General features: G+C 43.7%; 3 protein-coding genes across 16 annotated transcripts in view; 2 read left to right on the forward strand and 1 right to left on the reverse strand.

Annotated features, from left to right (window-relative positions):
* Positions 1-2498, forward strand: part of ehbp1 (EH domain binding protein 1) — a 150247-nt gene extending 147749 nt beyond the window's left edge. For all 7 annotated transcript variants that reach the window (XM_040139339.1, XM_040139342.1, XM_040139343.1 and 4 more), the window contains 2 exons: positions 674-788; positions 1309-2498. In XM_040139339.1, the coding sequence (XP_039995273.1) occupies positions 674-788; positions 1309-1399 (206 nt within the window). In that variant the 3' untranslated portion in view covers positions 1400-2498. The remainder of the gene's footprint in view (positions 1-673; positions 789-1308) is intronic.
* A 4336-nt stretch (positions 2499-6834) lies between these two features.
* On the forward strand, positions 6835-14958 carry otx1 (orthodenticle homeobox 1). Of its 2 annotated transcripts, none has more exons than XM_040140174.1 (4): positions 6835-7217; positions 10116-10305; positions 11172-11323; positions 13027-14958. In XM_040140174.1, the coding sequence occupies exons 2-4, from the start codon at positions 10209-10211 to the stop codon at positions 13774-13776; spliced, it is 999 nt and encodes a 332-aa protein (XP_039996108.1). In that variant the 5' UTR covers positions 6835-7217; positions 10116-10208; the 3' UTR covers positions 13777-14958. The 2 variants fall into 2 exon arrangements, with proteins under 2 accessions (XP_039996108.1, XP_039996109.1); XM_040140175.1 differs by lacking the exon at positions 6835-7217 and adding an exon at positions 9771-9988.
* A 3507-nt stretch (positions 14959-18465) lies between these two features.
* LOC120796012 (WD repeat containing planar cell polarity effector) overlaps positions 18466-23447 on the reverse strand; it is a 97020-nt gene continuing 92038 nt past the window's right edge. For 4 of the 7 annotated variants that reach the window (XM_040138298.1, XM_040138295.1, XM_040138293.1 and 1 more), the window contains one exon: positions 18467-19218. The gene's annotated coding sequence lies outside the window, so the exon portion shown is untranslated. Of the gene's footprint in view, positions 19219-23447 lie in introns of all 7 variants that reach the window. The other 3 variants (XM_040138297.1, XM_040138292.1, XM_040138291.1) reach the window with 1 other exon arrangement.

Below are 23447 nucleotides of genomic sequence, written 5' to 3' on the forward strand. Positions count from 1 at the left end.
TCACTGTGTGCATCATGAGGCTGCACATTAACATGACAATATCCTTCAAGTGTGTTTGCTCAGGTCACCACAACATCAGTGCACACACACAACCTGAAGGAGTGTGTTTACACGTCACATTTACACACACTGGTCCATACATGGTCTATACCTGGTCAGGTCTCCATCCCTACACAGTCCAGCAGATTAATAAGAAAATGAACATTTACCCAACGTGTCCGTCCACTGAGTGATATGACGCGTACGACCAGAGAACCTGGCGCCATGTTGAAGCTCTGCAGTCCTCAGGAGGATCTGATCGTCCCTTAATGTGTCTCGCTCACCTGAGAAAGAGCTGCATTAAACGAGCGAAGCCACGTCCAGTGTATTTGAAAATCATTTTTTTAAAAGCGGCTTCATTAGAAGTGATCAGGAGGAGCATTTCTATTCCAGGAGGATCTGAGGTAATTCAGCATTTGGTAGAAATGTTGTTATGCAATCATCTTGAAGTTCACTTGTGAGGTAGTTCATCAGTCTGTTCAAACATCATGTGTTCACCAGGTCTTGGGAGGTTATAAAAAAAAAAAAGCCTTTTCATCCATGGGACAAAATGTCTTAAGGTTTTTAGAATAAAAAAAGAGCGTCCTCAGCGTCTCCTGCTCTGATGGAGTTTGTTCCTCTGGTGTCGTTGCAGACTGGCAGAAGACCGAGGCCCAGAAGAGACGAGAGCAGCTGCTGCTGGATGAGCTGGTCATACTGGTCAACAAACGAGACGCGCTCGTCAGGGACCTGGACGCCCAGGAGAAACAGTAAGTTACCCACAATCAAGACACAGAGCAAGTAACAATAGAAAACAAAAACAAAACAAGAAGTACAAAAAACACAATTCAGCGCTCCGGGGTTCTGTGCGAGTTGGTCTTTTCGCTCAGTCTGTGAATGTCCAAACCTCCCTTCGGTGAGTTTGTGCAAAACTGTCTGCTGCCTATCTTTAAATGTCCAGAGGTCCCCCAGAAACCGTAGACGTAGTGAAAACACATTGCAGGGCATGTTACGTTCCGGCCGGCCTGCAAGCACGCTGCTCTGCGGCCGCAGCAGCAACCCACCTGTATGGGCGGGATCCCTTCCAGATTGGCGCCACCATCCGCCAACAGGGTGCCAGGCGGGTGAAAGGTTGGAGCGCGGCCCCTGGCGCTAGGCCATGCCACAGGTGGCAAGGCGACGGTTGCCGTGGCACCAACTGTGTTACCTACGTGTGTACGCCTGCCGCCGCCGCCGCCTCGGCCCCGTTCCCACCGACACATCTGACCTTTTGACCTTTGCCCTCCGCAGGGCCGAGGAGGAGGACGAGCACCTGGAGAGGACGCTGGAGCAGAACAAAGGCAAGATGGCCAAGAAAGAGGAGAAGTGTGTCCTTCAATGATTGTCATTTGAGAAAAACACAACCAACAAATGTAGCCGATAAAAGAAATGTATCATTATCATTATTACTATTATTAATATTATTATTATTATTATTATTTGATAGTGGCTTTTAGACATTTCTATCAGTTATTTGAATCCTTATCTGGTTGTTGTTTCGGTCAAATTAACCGCAGAGACTCGGTTGAATTTAGAGGCCTGCGATGCCGTGGCACCAACTTTATAGTGACTCAAACTGTCCCACACGTATATACAGTATTTTTTATTTTAAGTCTCCTTTGCTTCACCAAGAACGGTACTTGTATGTAATATAAATATGTATGAGACGAGGGCAGTGCAAACCCAATCGGACAGTGTGATATTTGTATGTAATAATGCAGCAGCACAGCCTTCTCTGTGTGAATGTGGAGACCAGTTGGTTTGAGGTACAGCACAACAGAGTTTAATGGGGGGAATTTGTCTTCATCTTTCTTTCTTTTTTTCACCATGCAGAGAAGATGAGGAAGGGGTTGACGTTTCATTTGGACTTTTAAAAGGAAAAAAAGAGTCGTTATAACATCAGTCTTTGCAAGCTACTTCATTACTTGACTGTGTATCTTTTAATTATTTCTCTTTAAAGTTTTTACTTGTAAAATATCTTAAAGGGGGAACACATTACCGTTCATAAATCTTGCATAAATCTTAACTTTCCTATTGCTTTTTTTAATTGTCTTGGCTTGAAAGCAGTTTACCAAAAGAAAAAAATCATGTTTAAAAAAATGAAAAAAAAAACAAAAAAAATTCGTGTTGTATATTTTCATCACTGCTCTGACCAATAGCTTCCAAAATCCGCTTTATTTGTCATGCAGTCAAAAACAAAAAAATATATATATATTATTTATTGCCGTTTGTCCTATAAGCTGCTTGTAACTGAATCTACCATCACATTTCATGTGCGTTTTGCTCAACAACTTTTGGTTTCTATTTATTGTATGCTGCAGAAGAGAAATATGCTTCCACGTGCATCTCTTAGAGCTCCACATCTGGTGCAGTTGTCCTTTACGTGTGAACATTTATCTGTTTATTTATTCCAGTGTCATAACCCAAGTCTTCAATAATAAAGTCCGTATGATTTCATACTCCACGAGGCAGCGTGTGGCGTGTTTTTAACCCCCTGGACTAAAACACGGATATTTCCAAGCTGCAGAATTGTATCTCCTCGCACTAAAGCACCGTTTTGTAATTGTAATATTTAGCGCTGAGTTTAAATGGAATCTGTGGCTTTAAAGTCTGTTTTCGTATTATCTTCTATTTTTATAATTGCACACACACACACACACACACACTTCTGAAACTTGTAATCCCTATACTTTCGTTCTTTTTCTCTATCAATTTCTCCGTTTTACCTCCAATCCCACATGATCCAGAGCACATTCCTGATTTTTGTTCCTTCTTTTCACATAACAAAAAGTTATTGAAATGCATGCACGCCTTTGGCTGCGGCGCGGCTGCACATAAGTGGCCCCTATCACTGCTTTCACCGGCGAGCGTTGCGTTTAGCAAAGCTTATTATTCGGCGCTCTGTTCAGTTCCCCTGCGACTTGTGCGTGTTTATAAATTAGAATTGGCGTTCGGGTTTTTTGTTTGAGGTCGGCGCTGAGCAGGTTCCTCTGAGGAAGATTAGAGAAATCACTTTGTACCGAGCAGATGTTTTTTTTTTTTTTTTCCCTCTCCTCCTCTGGGCCGCTTCCGTGCGCGCTGGAGACGGGGGGCAGAGCTGGAGAGGCTCGGTCACCCGCAGCCAAGGATGGAGAAGGTGGGGATGGAGAGGGGGAAATAACAACGGGAAGGTCAGAAAAAACCAGCGATGTAATAATTTTCAGATGAAAAAAAAAAAAAAATCATTTCGCTACCGTAAATTGCACCCCGTTTTAACTTCCGCCAGTTTTTCTGACACACAGACTGATGTCGGGCTGAAACAAACAATGAAAAAAATGTCCCTGTAATAAAAATCGGGATGGACAGAGTGTCTGCGGTTTAACCCTCCACTCCATCGCTGCAGGCAGCCTCCCATCCCCGATTAAAGCGGGGAAATGGGTTGTGACAGCAGACGTCCTCCCCGGCCTTTCTTGTTACTTTAAAAATTAATTTGCCGATTCGTTTCTTCTCTGCTTGGGACCGACTGTACGTGCACATTACGCACTTTGCGTCCCCCGAGGCGCTTTGTTTTAGTTTGTATTATATACCGCGTTTACGGCGGGTGGCTGTAATCTGGAGAATAAAGCAAAACGGTGAAGGACGTTTTGCTCGGTGTCGTCAGAGGGCTGCGTGTGTGTGTGTGTGTGTGTGTGAGAGAGAGAGAGTGTGTGTGTGTGTGTGCGTGTGTGTGTAGAAAGCCTTAGAAATTGTCACAGCAGCTGTCACTTCTGGATAGATTTAAACTTTCTATCTAAATATTTTCCGTATTGTTTTAAAAGCTGGTCGGTTTCATCCTGACAGAACTGTTCATGCGCAAAACTTCCCTCATATTCCTGAATTTGACAAAAGTTTTTAGTGTCTCTTCGTCAGTTTTAAATTCATTTAAGTTATTTCCCTCATCTTGAATCGGCCCATCTATAGTGAAAAATACTAAAAGGCCTAATGAAATAAATTATTTCAGGTGACGATTCTAATATTTTGACAGTTTTTTTTTTGTTTTTGTTTTTTTAAAGAATTGAGAAAATAAAATAAAATGACAGAAACAGCCTGTCTTACCTCTGCAGGATCACTCGGGTTTCTTTAAAGGGACTGTTGAAGCAGAAGGAGTGAAAAATAATTGGAGTCAGTTTCCTATTTTTCAGTGAATAAGAGCGACGCGGTGCGTAAAGAGCGGCGGTGGCTCGGCGCTGCTGTGCAGCCGAGGATCCTGCGGCTGAATGGATTATCTCCTGAGCTTTGATGTCTCCTGGCCTCACCTTACAGGTGCGGAGCGCCGCTCGGCCTCTGCGTTACTTCCTTTCCCCGTCGCCGTCCAAAAAAGCGCACCTGAGGGAGCCCCGGTCTCCGCGTGCAGCGCCGGGGCTCCTGCAGCCCTGTGTTTTATGCATCATCGTTTTAATAAGCACCGACAACATCCCCGCAGATCCCCGCTTCCAATCCTGCCGGCTGAAGGGACAAAACTTTTCCCCCTCCTCTCCTCGCCGCCTAATCCCAGGCTTTACCAGCTCAGCATTAAGAAAATTCAACTGCAATTTGGGATTAGACAAAATACTCTTATTACAAAAGGTTGGTGCAACTTGATAACTTGATACTTGTTCAGGGGTTTATCTCGGGGTCTTACTCACATCGAGAGAGGAGGGGAAACAAGAAAAAACAAGAAATGTAGGGGAAATGTCAGAATAACCCGACTCCTTTGTGTTGTGAGGGCCATATTTGTTGAATGGCCTTTTTGCATAATTTAACGGAGCCTGTGTGTGTGTGTCTGCGCGCGCGTGTGTGTGTGTGCGCGCGCAGGGGGGAGAGGAGGGGTGATGGTATTTCGGTTAGACCCTCTACGGGCCCTCTGACCGCTCAGACTTCTGATGTGGTGGAAATAAAAAGGTGCGTAAAAGTGTTTGACCTCCAGTCAGCAGCCGGGCAACACAAACCCAGATCAATTAACCCCCCCCCCCAAAAAAAAACTGTCAGAAAAGCGTCATTGTAGGTCAACTCGTCTCCTCCTACACATCCTCTCTTCGTGTTATCACTTCATTCATACACTTGACCACGGTCGTTATCGCCATTACTGTAAATGGTTTTTTCTCCTCCGCGTGCGCGACAACACGGCCGACCTCATTCCTGTGGACATGAAGGTGCGTTTACGGGCGTTTTGGTGCGTTCGGGTGCCCCCACGCTCCGCAGCGGCCCCGTCTGTAAGAAACAGCATCACTGCGGGCCTCCGCTCACAACCTGCGACGCGACTATTGATGTCGAAGTTTCTCTGTCAAAGTGCTCTCCTCGATGACTTTTAAGTCCCATCTGCCTCCACTTTGATACCCCTCCTCCTCACACACACACACACACACACACACACACACACACACCAAGCGCGTTATTTTCATCCCTGCAGTCAAACACACTCTCTCTCTCTCTCTCTCTCTCTCTCTCTCTCTCCCTCTCTGTGAACATTAGCTCTCTTTCAGCTGAGGCCTCATTTACAGAAGTTGGTGTTTTTTTGCCGAGCCGAGCCGAGCCGAGCCGCGCCGCACCTCCGCGACCCCCACCGACACATAGGCCGCAAAAAAAGAAGAAGAAGAAAAGAAAAAAAAAAAAAGAGTGTGTCTGTTTTGTGCGTGATTGGCTGAGAACACATTAAAAACATTAACAGAAAGCAGCAGGATTTGACTCAGTGACCGCAGCTTGTGCTGCTGATTTTTCTTCTTCTGTGGATTCTGCTTTTTCCTCCGCAGTGAGTTGGAGGTCTGTCCCTATTAAACTTTACGTCAACCATCCTCAAATGTAATTCTAAATGGGGATTAGACCTCATTAATATTCATGAGACTGGTGTGTGTGTGTGTGTGTGTGTGTGTGTGTGTGTGTGTGTGTGTGAGAGAGAGAGACAGAGGAGGGGTGTGTGTGTGTGTGTGTGTGTATCAGAAATAAAAATCAAAATGGATAAATTTAACTTCTTTCCTCCGCTTAGTTTTTTCTATTTCTCGCGTTCACTGGTTGAAGGAAAACTATCAGGGAGGAATTAGCAGCGACCATAAAGAGTCCGGCAGCCAAACAAATAAGACGCGTGTGAGGAGACGTGTTTTGTGTTGCCGGTAGATTAACATGCAGCTTTCTGTCCAACCAGACGCCGTTTAAAGCGAGGTTTCACTTTTCTGGGTTTAGTACATTTTCTGTCTCTTTGAAACATTCAGAGTCTCGATTTTTATTTTATGCAGCCACTGATTTTTTTTTTTTTTTTTTGCATTTTTGTGTTGATAAGACGACGTTTTTCAGGAATTGGTCAATGTTAGCACAGAAATAAGTTTTAGCTGGAGGAAGACTCCGCAGATTTGGTTTTGAACAGGACTAGTTCTCTCGCTGGTCGCTCCAGTGATGCCGCCAGTGCTTCCTCTTCTTGTGAGCATTTGGAAAAAATACTAAACTCTTCCTGTGAAATGTGAATATCCTCTAAAATTTGCTTTCTTCTTTTAGGCACTTCGGCGCACAGCAGAGCGCAACCCTGCGCCCTCTGAAGCACTTTGTCCTGCAGGCCTGTGAAACATTCCGTCTTTTTAGGACCTCTCTGTGGTTCGTCTGGTCTCGGGACCGGGACCGAGAGGAGGGGGGGGGGGCGGAGGGGTGGGGGCTGGGGGGGTGAGTGGGAGTGGGCTCCCCCTAGCTGGCTCTGGGCGCCTATAGGCCGCCTGCGCCGTCCGTCAGCCCGGGGACGTGCGCCGATTGGCTGCGGGAGGCGGATCCGCAGGTGTCCTCCGCTCATAGAGGCGCAGGGCGGAGAGAAGGTGATCAATCTCCATCCGTCTCCATTAGAAATCACCTAAACACTCTGACAGACAACGACAAGCCCCCTGAAAGCAAATGAGTTTGATTTATTTGGCTGTAAAAACACCTGGAACCGCACCGAGGACGCGGTGACGCCCGTGTGCAGAAAACCCGACTGCGTGTCTCTCCGTGATGCCGCTCGGTTTGCACGCTGTTTGTTTTTGAGCAAGTCCTCCTCCTCCTCCGCCGCCGCCGCTGCTGCTGCTGCCGCCGCCGCTGCTCCTCGACTTCTATGCCCCGCAGACTTCCTACTGCTGGATAATTTTACTGCCGCACGCCCCGTGTGGCCCGAGAGCTTCGGGAGAAGGGACGGAGAAGAAAAACCCCAGGTAATGTTTCTCTCGCTTTTTCTGCCACTCTTCTCAACTAGACTCCTCTCTTGTTCTGTGCGCGACAAAAACAAAACAAAAAACTACGCGTCGTATGACACGAGCGGCTGAAGTGCGAGAGGCGGCGGTGCAGTCTCCTTTTTCCCGCACGTTTCATTAGAGACCAAAGTGTGGTCGCGCTAAATTGCGACGTGCGCGGTTTCAATTTGTACCGCTGCACCTTCCTGGTGGGGAAACGTTGGAGCAGATATCAATTAATCCCGCTCCGCCGAGGACAGCTTCAGCTTGAACTGGATAAATTGACTCAACTTCTTCCGGAAGAGATAATATTCATATTTCTATTCCAATTCATCCCTGCGAGTTTCTCTTCCTTTTTCTTTTTTTTTTTTTTTTTTAAAGAGCAATTGGCCATTAAAACGTTTGAACCACTTAGAAGATAATTGGAGAGGCGTGTTTTGGTTTTTGTTAATTTATTTTGCTGATAAGAGCCCTTCTGCAACGCTCTCTCCCCGGAGGTCTAATCTAAATTCTAATTGAGTTCATTTGCACCGAGATCTCGCCTTTTCACTCCGGCCTGGCGGGGCTGGAAGTGCGGCTTTAAAAAGCCGCCGGAATACACGTTCGGTTGGTTAAGGTTTGGTTTGGTCAGTTAGGAGCTCATTGTTAAAATAATCTCCCCTTCAGAGTCTCTAATTTAATTCACGGGCGTCAAGCTGCAGGGGCTGCGGGTTCTGGGTTGGATACTGAGGAGTGGAAAATCAAACTTTTACCATCACTTTACAGAAAAAAAAATAGATCTCCACCAGGAATATTTTTAATATAAATGAAAATGAGTTTAATGTTTTAAGGAATTGTGGAATTTCAATCGTTTGATTAAGAAAAACTTGTCTTGTTTTCTGCTTTGGAGGCAGCCGCTTGAGGAGTTGTCCCCCCCCAAAAAATAATCTTTAATTCAGTCGTCTTTACTGAGGAAAAACAAACCAAACAAAGTGTATAATGGAGCCTTTAATTCAACAGGCTTTTTAAACCCACGGAGAGGGATGAAAACCATAGTTGTAATTTGCAGAACATAGAATTTCAACATGACTCCTTCAGTCTGGTGAAAATCAAGACGTGAAGAATTAATCTGAATTTTATTTTTATTCTTTTCTCTCAGTGAAGTTTGGTTATTTTTCCCGAGCTTTAAAAAAAAAAACTAGAGATGAAAACTGGTGCTAAGATGATGATTTCAATAAAAGTTGATTTACCTTTAGAAACGAGTAAAATCGACTCCTCAGATCTTTCTCTGCCCCCCTTCCCCTCCCATTAAAAAAAACAAAAAAAACAAAGAAGAATATGAGTTGAGCTTCAGGCAAAATGGTTTATTTCGTGGATTTTCGTACTTGTGCGGATTCAGCCAGTTCTCAGGTTTTCAGCTGGGGATCCACAGGAGTCTCGCTGTGGTCAGAATACACACCAAGTCTGACGACCCGAAACAAACAGAATGACCCGGTACCGAGAGACTTCTGACAACCACAGCTGGCATTTTCTTTTTTCTTTTTTAATAGATGATCAAACCACATCCATAATCCATCTTTTTTTTACGTGTGTGTGTGTGTATGCAAGTGCAGGCCTTCTCACACACACACACACACACACACATTTAACTCAGGAGGCTGCGAGTTTTATTCAGAGGTTTCAACTTGCATTTACTAAATGAGGAAAAAAAAAATACAACTGCAGGAAAACAAGTGACAGAAGAAAAAGAATCGTGGGTTTGTTTGTTTTTTTTGATTGAAGAAAAATGTCAATTTAGATTCTCATTTACCGCATTTTTGGCTTTACAGGTTGTCAAAAGTTCAAAGTTTCTTTCTTCTTTTATACATTGATTATTGACTTGTGCATTCAGATCAAATGCCGTGTTACATAACAGAGGTCAATAGATTATTCTGACTGAATTATAAATTATTCTTTGAGAAAATGGGATTTTAAGTTTTTCTGTTGGGGGGGAAAGAAGTAAAGTTCAGACTGACATCTAGACAACCTGCTTTTACGGCATAGTGGACACGGTGTATAGCATGGGGTGTGTGTGTGTTTTTTTTTTTTTTTTTTTAATACTCTACATATTCTGCAGGTAGGAGATGGCGTACGATCAATAATAACCAAATGCACAGATCAACATCCAGCATATGGGATCAAGCAGTGATTTGTTTATATCCATTTATTTATAAATTTGGTTCAGTATCATCCAGTTTCTCTTCATCTCATCCGGACGATTTAAAGTTTTTAAACTTTGATTTTTAAATGTAAATTCTGTCTTGTACGTAACAAGCTTTATAGCGTCAGTTCACGTTTTTGTTTTTTGTTTTTCTTCGTTGTTTTTTTTTTTGGTTTTTTTTTCTTCCTCCCCCGCTGGGGTTTTGGGTCGGAGCGGGGATTTCGGCAGCCGCTTGACCCCGGTTATCCTCTCACCAAAAATCCAATATTCCGGAAGGGATTTCACGCGAGACTCTGGCTCAAAATTACGAGTTTACCCTTCGGTAATGAGCGCTTTTTATTTCCGGCTGTCAGTGTGGCTGGTGAGAAACTTTGCGCCGCGGTTCCGGTTTGTTTGTCTGCCTGTTTCTTGAGCTCTCTCGCATAACGCCCCAGCTGTAAAACGGAGACTGATAAAAGAGGTGGAAATGTGCCGAGGAGCGAGATTTCCACCGTTAAATAATAATAATTAAAAAAAAAAAAAGAGGAAAAAAATAGCCCCTTGCTAAATATCCCCCGCTGTAGGCCTGTTTCAGGTAATAGTCCCTTCCCTTAGAACCGCGTACAGGCGTCTGCAGCTTTGATTCCTGTTTTCTACGAAACGTTTGTAATCATTTCTCCCCCGTCCCGTGTGTGTTTTTGCGTGTGCGCGCGCGCGAGCAGTGACTTGGATCGGCCCCCTGTCCCGTCAAGCTGCAGCATCGGGGGAAACCGAACCACTGGCCTGAGCTGGGTGGAGCAGTGACCGCCTGTAGCATGATGTCCTACCTCAAACAGCCCCCCTACGGCGTCAACGGCCTGGGGCTCAGCGGCGCTGCCATGGACCTGCTGCACCCCTCAGTGGGCTACCCAGGTAGGAGTCCGCACACGCGTGCACTTTTCAAAGACGGACAGAGGCCACCTGCACCCAGTTTGCAGCAGTAAGGCAGCTCCGGCCATCAGGAATAAACAAAAATAAGTAAAAATGAAAAAGATGAACATTTCAAATCAATTAAGATGTTTGATGATGATGATGATGATGATAAAGTGTGTCCTAGGGCAGACACTTGACAAAAGTTTATATAATGTAAAATGAGTGAATTTAACTAATTATGACACACACAGGTGATAATGTGCCAGTTTAACACACCTTTGGCCATGGTGTGTGTGTGTGTAGCTATTTAAACTGGGTTTATCCTCCAGTGTCCACACACAGTAAAAATTTTAGGTTTCTTTTAAAACCAGACATTAAACAGACTTGTAGTCTCACACTGGTGCCTGTTAATCATTGTGGTTCATTTCTGTTTCCTTTCTCCGAGCCTCTAAATGAATTCAGTTCAGCAGTGAAGTGTTTCTAAACAACGGACATACTGAAACAAAACAGCAAAAATAAACAATGGGAAGAGTTTTTTTTTTTCTTTTTCTTGAGCTTAAATAATGAGACAAAAGGTTTTTCGTTTTTTTCTAAACAACTTTTCAATACAAAAATCTGGACGTGGTGTTGAAGTAAAGAGAGAAGTTAATTTAGGCCGAAGATGGTCTGTGGGGTCGTTTAATTATTATTTCCGCCTGTTTTACATGTCACCAGACTTGGACCTCAGCACGCAGGCTGAGCAGACACGTGTCGATGGAAACCCTGGATGTATACATGAGCATTATTATCCATTTCCGTGACATAAACAGTTTTACTAACGATTCTCCGGTGTTTTCTTGTTTCTGTGTCGTTTTTCTTTCCCGCAGCGACTCCCAGGAAGCAGCGGCGGGAGCGGACGACCTTCACCCGCTCCCAGCTCGATGTCCTGGAGGCTCTGTTCGCCAAGACCCGGTACCCAGATATCTTCATGCGGGAGGAGGTCGCACTGAAAATCAACCTGCCCGAGTCCAGAGTCCAGGTAAGAGAAAAAAAAAAAAAAGGAGAAGCACTTTAATCTCCACCTCCATTTGTCCAGTAGCTATTACAGCTCAATGTGTGGAAACGTCCCAGATCCTAAACCTGACAGGGCCACGGGGTCATTCTGGGAAGACGTTAACTTAACGTTAAACAGGCCACTTTGTTAAGCTGAGAGATTTTTTTTTTTCCTCCCCCCCAGGGGCTCGTTTTCCCTGCTCAGTTTTGTCTCGCCATTACCACACAAAATCTTAATATCAGCTACTTCATAAAGCTACTTAAAAGTGAAATTTTTTCGAGCCCGTGTTGTACTCAAGTAGCCATTAATGACTCGTTATTTATTTCAAAAGTTAGCTAGTCAGTTACTTTGAGAGCCCAAAGCTGTTTACGCATTCGTCGCATTTGTGTTGACACGCTGATTAACCGTTAACTTTAGCTAGCTAGCTGGCTAAATAAATGAGTTGGATGTCTAATGTCTTTGACAAATCTGATTGGTTTCAATATATTTTTGTGATATTTATACCAGTAAATATGAATTAAAAATATATATAAACATACTTTCTTGTGTAATCTAGAAGCAGGATTATATAATGAACCTATTAAAGTTTAGTTAATATCATAGCAGTTGACCGTTGATGACGTCACGTGTGTTCACAAGTCGGCGGTTAACTTTAGCTAGCTACCAAATCCGATGAGGTTCGATTTTTATTTTAAGTAGCATGTTTAACTCGACCCGTGTTAGTCAGATGAGCATGATTTTTGGATGGTAGCTCTTTGTTTTCAGCTTCTTTTTTCAATGACGATGGTAACCAGCAGATTGATCGATTTGTGATGGACGATAGCGGAATCACGACTCGGATTAAAATTATACAGACAGGTTTGTTAATTAGTTACCGCTGCGGTAACTGTTCAAGTGTTCCTACTGCTAAACTGGTGAGGACTGGATGCTTGCGTTCAGGTTTCACGGTTATTTATATAATCCCCCCCCTCTTTCCCGCCTCTGGCATTAGCTCACTTCTCCGGCTAGTTTGGCTCCCCCCCAGTCACTCAAACATCACTTGAGTTTATTATGGTGCTCAGAGGGCATCCACGGAGCCCGGACAGTTTGTCCGTGCTGATCTAGACGCAACTACATTTCAGACGGTCTATTCAAAAAGCTAATTTTTCCTCTGAATCACGCGATTATTTCATTATTATTTGATGCGACCTAACCGACGGCCGTGTAATTGGATCTGAAATCTAAAATGGCGAGGCCGGGCCCATGGCCGCAGTTACTTCACACACCACTCACGGGCGTACGACAGCGTTGGACAAATGCTGCTCTCGAGAGGCATTGGGGGGAAAACCACGGCAGGCCTCTCTCTCCCAATTTGAGTTATTCTCAGAATGTGTGTGTGAAACAAAATGCTCTACATGACCCTACCCTCTTGGTGCTCTAGGGTTACCCTACTGTGTGGTGAAACCCAATAGCCTGTTATCTTAGAGCCGTCTACCAGGTATGAAATTAGACTCCTGGCTGGTCCGAGCCAAGGGGCCGGGGTGGAAATGAACCTTGATGGCTAACAACCCCCAATTTTCTTCCATAATGTACTCCCTGCATGGCCTGGGAGTATCTTTTTTTTTTTCTTTTCTTCTTTTCTTCATGAAATGCTGAGGCCGTTTTTGTATGAATGGTTGCTAACTCCTGGCCGGCGCTCTCGGTTGCAGGTGTGGTTCAAGAACCGGAGGGCCAAGTGTCGCCAGCAGCAGCAGAGCGGCAGCAGCGCCAAAGCCAGGCCGCCCAAGAAGAAGTCTTCTCCGGCCCGGGAGAGCACTGGATCCGAGAGCAGCGGGCAGTTCACGCCTCCCGCCGTCTCCAGCACCGGCTCGTCTTCCTCTTCATCCTCCTCCACCAATCACACGGGCCCGGCGGCGCTCAGCAGCACCTCTACCTCCATCAGCACCGTCTCCTCCATCTGGAGCCCCGCTATCTCCCCCGGAAACGCTCCCGCTCCTGCTGTGGCCCCGCTCCCCGAGCCCGGACCCCCGTCGAACGCGTCCTGTATGCAGCGTTCAATGTCAGGCTCCGCTGCCGCTGCCACCTCCTACCCCATGTCCTACAACCAGACGCCGGGCTACGGCCAGGGCTACCCCGCCCCCTCCAGCTCTTACTTCAGTGGCGTGGACTGCGGATCCTACCTGGCCCCCATGCACTCCCACCACCACCCCCACCAGCTCAGCCCCATGACGGCCTCCTCCATGTCAGGCCACCCGCACCACCACATCAGCCAGTCGTCAGGCCACCACCACCATCACCACCACCACCAGGCCTACGGCGGCTCCGGCCTGGCCTTCAACTCCTCCGACTGCCTGGATTACAAAGAGCAGACTGCAGCCTCCTCGTGGAAGCTCAACTTTAACACCACAGACTGCTTGGACTACAAAGACCAGGCCTCCTGGAGGTTCCAAGTCTTGTGATCAGGCTTTTTTTTTTCCCTTCCCTCCCTGCTCATCTGCTCCCTCTGCTTTTATTTTCCAGATTAGCGTATTGCTCGTTTTTAAAGACAAAGAGTTTATAAACCATAAGATAACAAGATAGCAGCAGGAACGCTCAGCAATCGGACTTTGTTTTTCCTCCCTCTCGTCCTCCCGTGTCTTTTTATTTTTTTATTTTTTTTTAAACGAAAAATTTAAAAAAGAAGAGAAGCAATCCCTCGAGTCCTGTGACGAGAAGACATCAGGAGCAGTTTCCTGACGATGAAGAATGGGTTTTTAAAGAGGCGCCCTCTTGTATGAGCTCAGCAAAACCAAACTGTTTTTGAAAACGACAACAACAAAAAAAAAAAAAAAAGAGAAGTAATTTCAGCCAAACTCCTTTGACCACCAGCTCTCTGGTTCTCTGGATGGGAGGAATATTTTCCCCTCTGGTGCACCGACAGGAACTGCCTGCAGTGCCCTCTTACCTCCAACCCAATCAAATCCTGTATAGTTTTTATTTCTGAAATTTGTTATTTTAGGATGACAGAGATTTTTAGTCAGCTACGTTGAGGAGCTGAAATATGTAAATATGTATTTGGGTCAGTTACAGTGACCATGTTTAGTTGGTGTTTTTCCGAATTTGAAATTGTTTATTACCGCTTTGGGAGAAAAAAAAAAAAGAAAAAACCACTGTATGTAAATCTTTCCAAATATTCCAAAGAGAACAAATTGGCCATAAAGTTCAGCTTTTATATACATCGTTTTACTCAGAAAAAAATATGTTTTGGCAATTTGAACTGTCTTGGGAAAACTCTAAATCTAAAATATAGATGCAGAACTATTCTGGGCATTTGTCCAGGTTACATTTTGTTTTCCGGATATTATTATTATTATTATTATAATAATTATTATTATTATTCTAGCCTCTACATTTTTGAACCAGACCTCCTCTCTTGGGCATTGTCGTGATTATTGGACATGTTTGAACCGCAGCACTTGGCTTGATATTGGAGTCAAAGCGTTTTGTTTTGTTTTTTTGTTTTGTTTTTGTTTTGTTTTATTATTATTTTTGGAGAGGAAATGTGGATTTATAGCTCCAAAATGACAGTGAGATGTTGAATGTATCTTTAAGGCGACCACCCTTACATACATGTTCATCCAATAAAGATCCGTTAAGTCATATTTACTTTTCCACAGTGGATTCTGTCTCAGCTTGATTCCCAACAGGGAGTCGAGTTTCTCTCTTTTTAGATGCATGTACACCAGCAAATTACAAACTCGAGATTCCTGTCTTCTCTCATTTGAACTAGTCACACTTTTATTTAAAAGCTTGTTGATTGTTTTGTTGTTTTTTGTTGCCCCCCCCCCCCCTTAATTATAACAGGGTAGATGCAAATGAGTCCATAATTAATACAAGCCGTGAACGCTTGTAGGCCCGCATTTCCATTTTAGAGAGCAACCATTTTAATCCTCTGTCTTAAATTGAAACACTAACATCTCTCCTTGCTTTGGGGAGACCAAGTGTCTTTTTAAACTGCGGCGCTAAAAAGCCCTAAATATTGAGCCGGGAGACATTTGATCGAGGCGTAATTGAATGCAGCGCTGTAATGGCGTGATAATTACTCCTGCGCCCTGAGTTGGTTTCTCCAAAATAACCTGCAGGAATTTCACCGCCTCTGATGCGGTAATTACGTAGGTGGGGCCAGGTTAGGGGGTCAGATGTAAGAGTGTGTGTGTGTGTGTGTGTGTGTGTGTGTGTGTGTGTGCGCGTGTGTGCGTTCATGCTTGCAGGCATAAACGCATTATAAAAGGGGAGCGGGGAAGGTTGTAGTGTGGGGAGGGGTTGAGGTTTAAAAAAAAACAACAACATTGCGTCAGTTCTCTGGCAAGGTTGTTTTGGACGAGCTGTTTTTTTTTTTTTTTTAAACCACGAAGGCCGCACTGAGAGCAGAGGAGGCAATACAAGCGAAACAGATTTCATGCAAATTAAGTGCCCCAATATAAAAAAAACAAACAAACAAAAAACACTTTACTTGCGCAAAGAAAGGACCCCCCCCCAACAAAAAAGCAGGGCCAAGGTTGTGCGCACTTTCCTCTCACTTCGCCTGCTGCGTTAATTAAGACAAATGCGAGGTTTCTCAAATAATTTCTAACAAGAAAAAAAACAGACATTTAGATGGGTTTTTTTTTGGCCTATTCAATGTCCGGTCACTCTTAGATGTTCTCTGATTAGGGCTGTAACTCGTGATTTTAGTTTATCTGCTGATTATTTTCTCGATTCATTGATTAGTTTTTTTTAGATTAGATTTAGAAAACAGTGAAAAAATGCTCATATCAGTTTTCCCGAGCCCAGTCTTACACATTGATGTTGCTTGTTTTCAAAAGATACTCAAAGAGAACAAGTAATCCTTCTATTTGAGAGGCAGAAACCAGCCATTTTTGGCTTATTTGCGGGAAATGTCGAAATCGAGTGATTGATTATCGAAAACGTTGCAGATTAATCGACTAATCCTTTCGGATATAAGTGTAAAATTTTAACAGGGGTCACAACACGATTAAAAAGTTAGAAAGGAAGAAACATATTGTGCCACATAAAACTGATATATGTCTTATCCTCGTTTATTAATATTAGATAGTTTAACCTCTTCAGGCCTCTGAAAATACTGAAAATTAAACTGCCTGTGAAGGTTAAAAAGAAAAACCTTTGGGGAGGGGTCTCAGGTTCCTTTTGTTTTTGAAGTGTAAGAAGTAAAAATAAAAAAAAAGTTAAGGGGTCACAAGATGATCAATAAGATCTGCGAGCGAGGGAGAAAACGGTGCCACACGAAATGTATTTCATTTTTGTCTGATTCACCTTCAACAATTCCTCTTTTCCCGGTGAAACAGTGCACAGCTTTCCAAATGAGAATCTGTGGGGGGTTCTCTCTCTTTAAAGGGTCAAAAGCTTACAAAAAAATATATATATATTAATGTTGGGAACCACTGTCCTAGATCCCATCCTAGAAAGCCATCGATAATCCCTCCTATCAACCCGATCAGATTATCGATCTGATCGATACATGCCGAAGGCCTCACCCTGCCCGTGCAGAGCGTCTTTCAGCCGCAGCCAGCCGGGCGTTGTGTCTCTCTCTCTCTCTCTCTCTCTCTATGTAAATGGAGCTCGCAGCAGCTGAATAAATATCTGCCGACCGGGACATGAAACATGTTTGCGCCAAGACGCGCAAACAGCGCAGCGAGCGTCCACCGACAGCGGCGGGGTTTGCTCGGATTTGCATCAGGACAAACATTTGCCGCGACCGGTCTTGCGGGATTGTTCGAGGAGTTTGAGAGAAGCGCCTTCAAACACCGACACAAATGAGAAGAAAAAAGAAAAAAGAAAGAAAGAAAGAAAAAAAAACGAGCAAAGCGAGCGTTTCTAACAAGAGGAGAGACCGGCCACTGAACGTTTCCTCCGCAGCCTCCACGACGCAAGTGATTAACTGACTAAAAACAGCTGCAGAATATGAATAAAAGCAGTAAACAAAGGGGAGCTTGAGACGAGGGACGAGCAAAACGGGGATGGAAATCTGCGGGGGGGAATGCGTTGCGGCCTCCGCAGTAACGAAACTCCAGGGCTCAAATATTGCGCACCGTGTCCGGCTGATTGACGCGGAGGAGGCGCAGAAAGCGGCAATTCCGAGCAACCAGATTGATAAATCTGATAGGTCTGTTTTCCCGGCTACAGCTGCGAAATGAAACTACAGGCAAAACGATGTCGTGTCTCGTTTACGGCTGACGCATTTGACTCGTCTCCAGCGCGCAGACCACCTCGTTCCCATTTCGCAATTTCCTGCGGCTGTTTCGCGAAGCAAACGGTCTCCTGCGTGTCAGTGTCCGAACCCCTGCCTTGCACCCGAGTGCATGTTCGTGGACCGTCGCTCTGACCTGCAGTGCTGCTCCGTCGGCTGTTGGCAGCTTTGTCGTGAGGTGACAACGAACTCATTCGCAGTAATGTGACCCGACGCCGGCCAGAAAAAATACGAATCTTTCCCCAAACCCCAAATAAACTGCCGCCAGATGTAGTGTGATGAAAGACGTGCAAATGTTAAAAGTGAGTCAAAAACAAATTCACGTTGCCATCAAGAATTACAGGTTTAAAAAAAGGGAAAAAACTCTTAACTTTTCGAGTCAGTGTTTTCTTGTTGATATTTGTTTTGGGTTTTTTTTGTTTTTTGGGTGGCTATTATCAGATTAATGTAGTTAGGCTACTGTACAAGACTATCAAACACACCCCATTGGTTCACGTTCCTTCTGCCAGGAGTAGCACTAAAATGACTGTAGGTGTGTTAAAACACACCTCGAATCGACAGGGCCTCTCACTCCTCCAACCTTCAGACGATCCCTGAAACAAATCCTGACAGATAAACCATCTCGAACATACTGTACAGACATAATAAATAACCGTCTGTCAAGATGGAAATGATTAGAAAGCACGGACAGGCGGTGATGACTGCAGTGCACTAAACATCTTATGTACAAAAGCACAAATCCAGATTTGTTTTTTGTTCCCTCAGACCTTCTTTGTCAACTTCCTTTCAATTCATGGACTGAATATTAATCGGGTTGTGTTTTTTCTCATGAGATCAACAGTAGAAAAACAAAACCTGTTAATACGAATCCATTTCCAACATGGCCTCGTTTGGCTTCGTGAATGAAGGGAGAACCAAAAATCCTCCTTTGACTTGGGAAAGGTTTACGAGTGATTGAGTTGACGACGCAATTGAGTCCAATAGTTTCTCTCACACCTTTTTATTTTGGTGATCGGTCTAAATTCTTTGGAAACAGTTTAAGTCCACATTTAAGGGTTCATCCAGCACGCATTTTCGAGATCCCTGTATTTTTAAGCAAACTGACTCGGAACCCATATTGAAAAACTTCAACATTTGACCATTTTCTTAAAACAAAACCGCACGTAATCATTTCTTTTACTAAAATGTTGTTATTGCAAAGGATTGGTAAGGTCCGTAAGACACTGACAGGGACGCTTAAAGCCTTAAAATAAGGAGCCAAGATTGGAAAAAAAATTCAAAATCGATATCGCCACAGGATTTCCCATCAGTTTTCCTTCAGCTGCATTCAAGGAAAGTCCATCACAACTGACTGATATCTGATATTTAATGAAAAAAGGACATTATTGAACCAGTTCATCATTTAAACCGTTGTGTGATCAGTGTTGGTTTAACCTGAGCTCAGGGTCTGACGCTTTCATACTCCGTTCAATAGGCCGATCGATCGCAGCGCGTCCCCTGTTGTCAGCTGTTGACCTTTTGGCCTCTCGCCCGCTCCGGTGAAGGTGTCTGGGAGTGGGTGGACTGGAAACTGTTGACATTTTGCTCACACTTGTCCAGGAAATGAACTGGAACCTGTGCTGGACCGTTTTTGCATGAGTGGTTCTGATTGTATCTAGGAAAGAGAAACAGAGACAGACAGATAGATAAAGACAGCGAGACAGAAACCGGACTGATCCTCCAGTATTTGGTTCGTGAGACCTTACAGGCCTCGATAAGTCGACGTGTGTGTGAGAGAAAATGATATGAAGGACCGGGAGATGCACTGATAGCAGCCTGCATGCTGTTTTGTTTTTTTTTTTGTCTTCCATTTCCATGCAGGAAAGAAAAGAAAAAACAACAGACATACAAACTTGTCTTTCATTGGCTGTCGACTGTCGTCAGACCTTGGCATCCCGGTGTGTTCTTAGGCCAGTATGAGGAGAGAGAGGTGATCCAGAGGAGGATTATTTTTACCTTGGAGGTTAATCTGGGGTCAACTGTACACTGACGTGGGTGTAGTCAGGGCTGCCGTCTCCGGTTTCGCTGCTTTGTCAGGAAAGGCCTTTATTTTGTTTTGTGTTTTTTCCTTTTTATTCTTGTATCTTGTTTTGTTTAACATCAAGTCTGGGCACATGAAACTAGTAGTTGCAGTGGGCTTCTCTTGCTTGTTTTGTGATTTTTTTTTTTTTCTCCTCCTGCTCTGACTCACAGAGGTTCGCCTTAAAAACCAATAAGGCCAACACAACAACCAACAACCTCTTGAATCCGTCATCCAAACTCAAAGAAGGTGACAGGCCACGTCGGTTTCTACGAGGGGATTTCACACTTGGGTCCAGGTGGCCGACACAGTCGAGCCAGTGGAGTGAAAGCAGCTTAGTCACCCCGATGACACAAGGCACAGGGAGCGTTCATGAAATTCCACATGGGTTTGGATACTGTAGGTTTAGTTGCGCAGGGGACACAGTCTGGACGACACAGCGCCCCTGTGTAACGTTGCACTTCTGTCCTTCATTTCTTTTGGTGATTAACTGATTCCAGTTACGAGCGGAGTCAAAGGGGTGCACTGACTTTTGGGGAATTTGGCCCATTGGTCGCCTCTGGTCACCATCTATGCTATTACTTGCGAACTATTTTCCTACAAATGAAACAATAAGACCTTTTTTTTTTTTAAGTTTTGCGCCTGGACGATGAGTGGATTTTAAAGTTTGTCGTCCAAACCTCACTGCCTCGTTACAATAGACGAAATAAAAAAAAGGTAATGAAAAAGACGCGCAATTCTACAACAAGAACTTTCAGAAAGGAAAAAGTGTGCAAGGGTGACCTCATAGCGCAAGGTTTTTTACTTTACTGATTTGTAAATGACTTAAATTATACTGGAAACTGAGGGTGTTTTTTTTGTTAGAAATACTAAATCTATGGGCTGTAAAATAACACAAGACTAAGAGTCTCTAGCCATGCCAGCCACTCCGTGAGGCTGCACCTAGATACAATGTTGTTTTGAGCTAAATGCTAACATCAGTACAGCTGCAACAATTAGAAAGACACTTATTCACCAGCTATTTTGATCATCGATTAATGGTCATTTTTCAGGCAAATATGAAATATGTGCTGGTTCCAGGTTCTCAAATATGAGGATTTTCTATTTGTTTGGTTTTGAACTGCTCTTTGAAAAAAAAAAAAAAACAAAAAAAAAAACGAGCAATTCAAGCAAATCACTTTGGGCTCTGGTCTGCAGTGTGGCCGTTTTAAACGAATGATCTACTGATTGAGGAAATAATCATCAGCTTAATCAATGATGAAAGCAATTGTGAGGTGCCACCCTGTGCGGCAGCATCCTAACATCCCCACGATGATGATGTTAACGTGCCGATGTTGAGCCGGTTTAATCTTCACCGTGTTCACCCTCTTAGCTGAGTTTGGTAGCATTCTGACATTTGCTAATTAGCCCTAAACCCAAAGTACAGCGATGGTTGATGGGAATGTCATTAGATTCTTGGGTTTCGGTCAAAAATAAAATAAAATCTGTCCATAAAAAAATGGAAAAATTAAACATTTGACCCGATGATGGGATCAGCAAAATCAGTATGATTCATCCTTTGGGGAACACGAATATCAGTACAATGGCAGCCCGTCTGAATAGTTGTTGAGATATTTCAGTCTGGACCAAAGACTGACACTGCCACCCCTACAGCCGCGACGCAAGCATGGCTAAAGATCATACAAACAGCTCAAGTGTAAGCGTGCACACTAACCACAGCCGCCTGCTTGAGACACAGACATGGTTTTGGCACCGATTCCCTCTCAACCGTCTAGAGGAGTCGATCGGTGGGTCAAACGCCCCCCAAATTTCAATGCAGTTCTTTAACAGTATGTCAGTAAATTAAAGGATCTAAGACTTTTCTCCAGCACAGAAGGCTGTTCTGAGGTTAGCGGAGCAGTCAAACACTTACTTCCTCCCTTCTGTCTTTCTTTGACGTAGCTGATGATAAGTCAGACAAGACTGGACGGGTGAAAGCAGCTCAGTGCAGACGTGGCCTCTCTCTGTTTTACCGGACAGGACGACTCCCTTCATATTTAACTCTTGATGAGCACCGCGTCTGTTTGTTTTTCTTTTCCTGTCTTCCTGATGACATCCTCACTTCCCTGTGTCCTTCCTTGTAAATCAGTTGCGCCAGGGAAAAGAGGGAAGGAGTAGAAAGGTATTTGAAGAGGGCTCGTATTATCTCATCTGGAAAAGATGCAGCAGCAACTCGTCCCAAGTCACAACTTGTCTTTTCCCTGCAGCCCTCCAGACCGGGGAAAGCTTAATGGAGACTTGTTGGCCTGAAGGCTTTAGTGTTTCCCACCGGCACTGTTGTCTCCGCGTGGCAACAGATTGGCGTCTGACACATTGGCCACATTTCCTTTTTCATTCAGTTTGTTCTTCAGTGACAAATTTCTCTCCATGTATAGAGCCAAGGGCGGGGGGGGCAACGACGGCAGCATCTGTCTGCTGAAAAGCTGACTGATGTGTAACATTTAAAAGAGCGTGCAGTGTGGTTGTTGTACAAAAATCTAAACCCTACTCGTGACCTTTAACCTTTAAAACACACAGTGACAATCACAGCAGTCGTTCTCTGTAGCGAAAAGGAAATAACACTTTACCCTAAAAAAAAAAAAAAGTAGAAGTTAATCCGTAAAATTTGTTGTCCATTTTGGTAAACTAGCTATGCAGAAGACGAACCATTGTGTTTTTTTAAAAACTGACTTTACTTCTTCATTGTTTGGGGTCCCACAGACCTCACTAAATATGTGTATGAATAAAAATAACAATTGCAAAATTTACGTATTTTTCCCCCTTTAAATAAAATGTTAAATATTTTTTTGATGACAAAAACATGGAAATTACTATAAAGCATTGTTAATGCAGCAAAACAAGAGGATATATCATGTTTCATGTCATGCGCAGGAACAAATATTTCTTTTGTTTGCCAAAAAGTCCTTTAAAGACAAATGTACAAGTGTGTTATCCCACATGGCGATGTTACTTATTTTTGGACTAACTCCCTGTTACACCTCTTATTGAAAAAAATCTTAGAAAAGTCCAATGATAAACACCCTAATGCTCTCTCAGTATATTTGAGAGTAGTTCTGTGTAAAAACTACACCACTCCTATACAGAGCAGATGACAATGCATCGCATTTAAACATGGGACATGAACATGGGGTCTCTGAGACTCCAAAAACAGTCCGTAAAACCAGACTCCGTAAAACCTGTTTTCAGTTCAAAGTCATGTTTGAAAGCAATTCTCATAAAATTAGTCAAAGTCATGAAGTATGTTATGTATGTTTTCTTTTAGCTGTTAAAAGGGGGCCCAGGGTCTCAACACAACATTGGGGTTAGGGGCAACATTTATATATGAGCAGTATATAAACACTTAATAAATGTTTCTAACACATTATAATGTAGTTGAGTGTTGAGTGTTTATAAATGTATTTGTTAACAACTTCCACTCCTCCTGGGGACACAAGTAAGTGGAGGCTGCTGTATAAAACTATAATGAATGACAATATAGAACAATTCAGACGTTGTAATATAAAATATGTCTTCATAGGAGGAGTTATAAGTGCTGACGAATACTGTAAAATAATAAGCACTTAAAATGTCCTTTTATATGCATGCAACTATTTTACAGTGAATTATAGGCCATGAATCCAATGTTTATAAACTGCTTATGCGCGACTTAAAGTAAAGTGTTACCGGGTTAATGATGTTTGACCAAAAGTTGACCACAAATATAACATTTATCTTAACTTCAGTCTCCGCAGAGTCCTTGTGCTTCCCTCTGACCTTAATCTGAGGCAAAGACAGGTTGTTTTAAT

The sequence above is a fragment of the Xiphias gladius genome, chromosome 11, assembly GCF_016859285.1.
Source record: "Xiphias gladius isolate SHS-SW01 ecotype Sanya breed wild chromosome 11, ASM1685928v1, whole genome shotgun sequence".
NCBI classification, from domain to species: domain Eukaryota; kingdom Metazoa; phylum Chordata; class Actinopteri; order Istiophoriformes; family Xiphiidae; genus Xiphias; species Xiphias gladius.

Coding starts and splice junctions, on each gene's coding strand:
- otx1 (XM_040140174.1), top strand. CDS start 10,209: ATGATGTCCTACCTCAAACAGCCCCCCTACGGCGTCAACGGCCTGGGG. Junction 10,306..11,171: donor CCCCTCAGTGGGCTACCCAG/GTAGGAGTCCGC, acceptor TCTTTCCCGCAG/CGACTCCCAGGAAGCAGCGG. Junction 11,324..13,026: donor TGCCCGAGTCCAGAGTCCAG/GTAAGAGAAAAA, acceptor TCTCGGTTGCAG/GTGTGGTTCAAGAACCGGAG.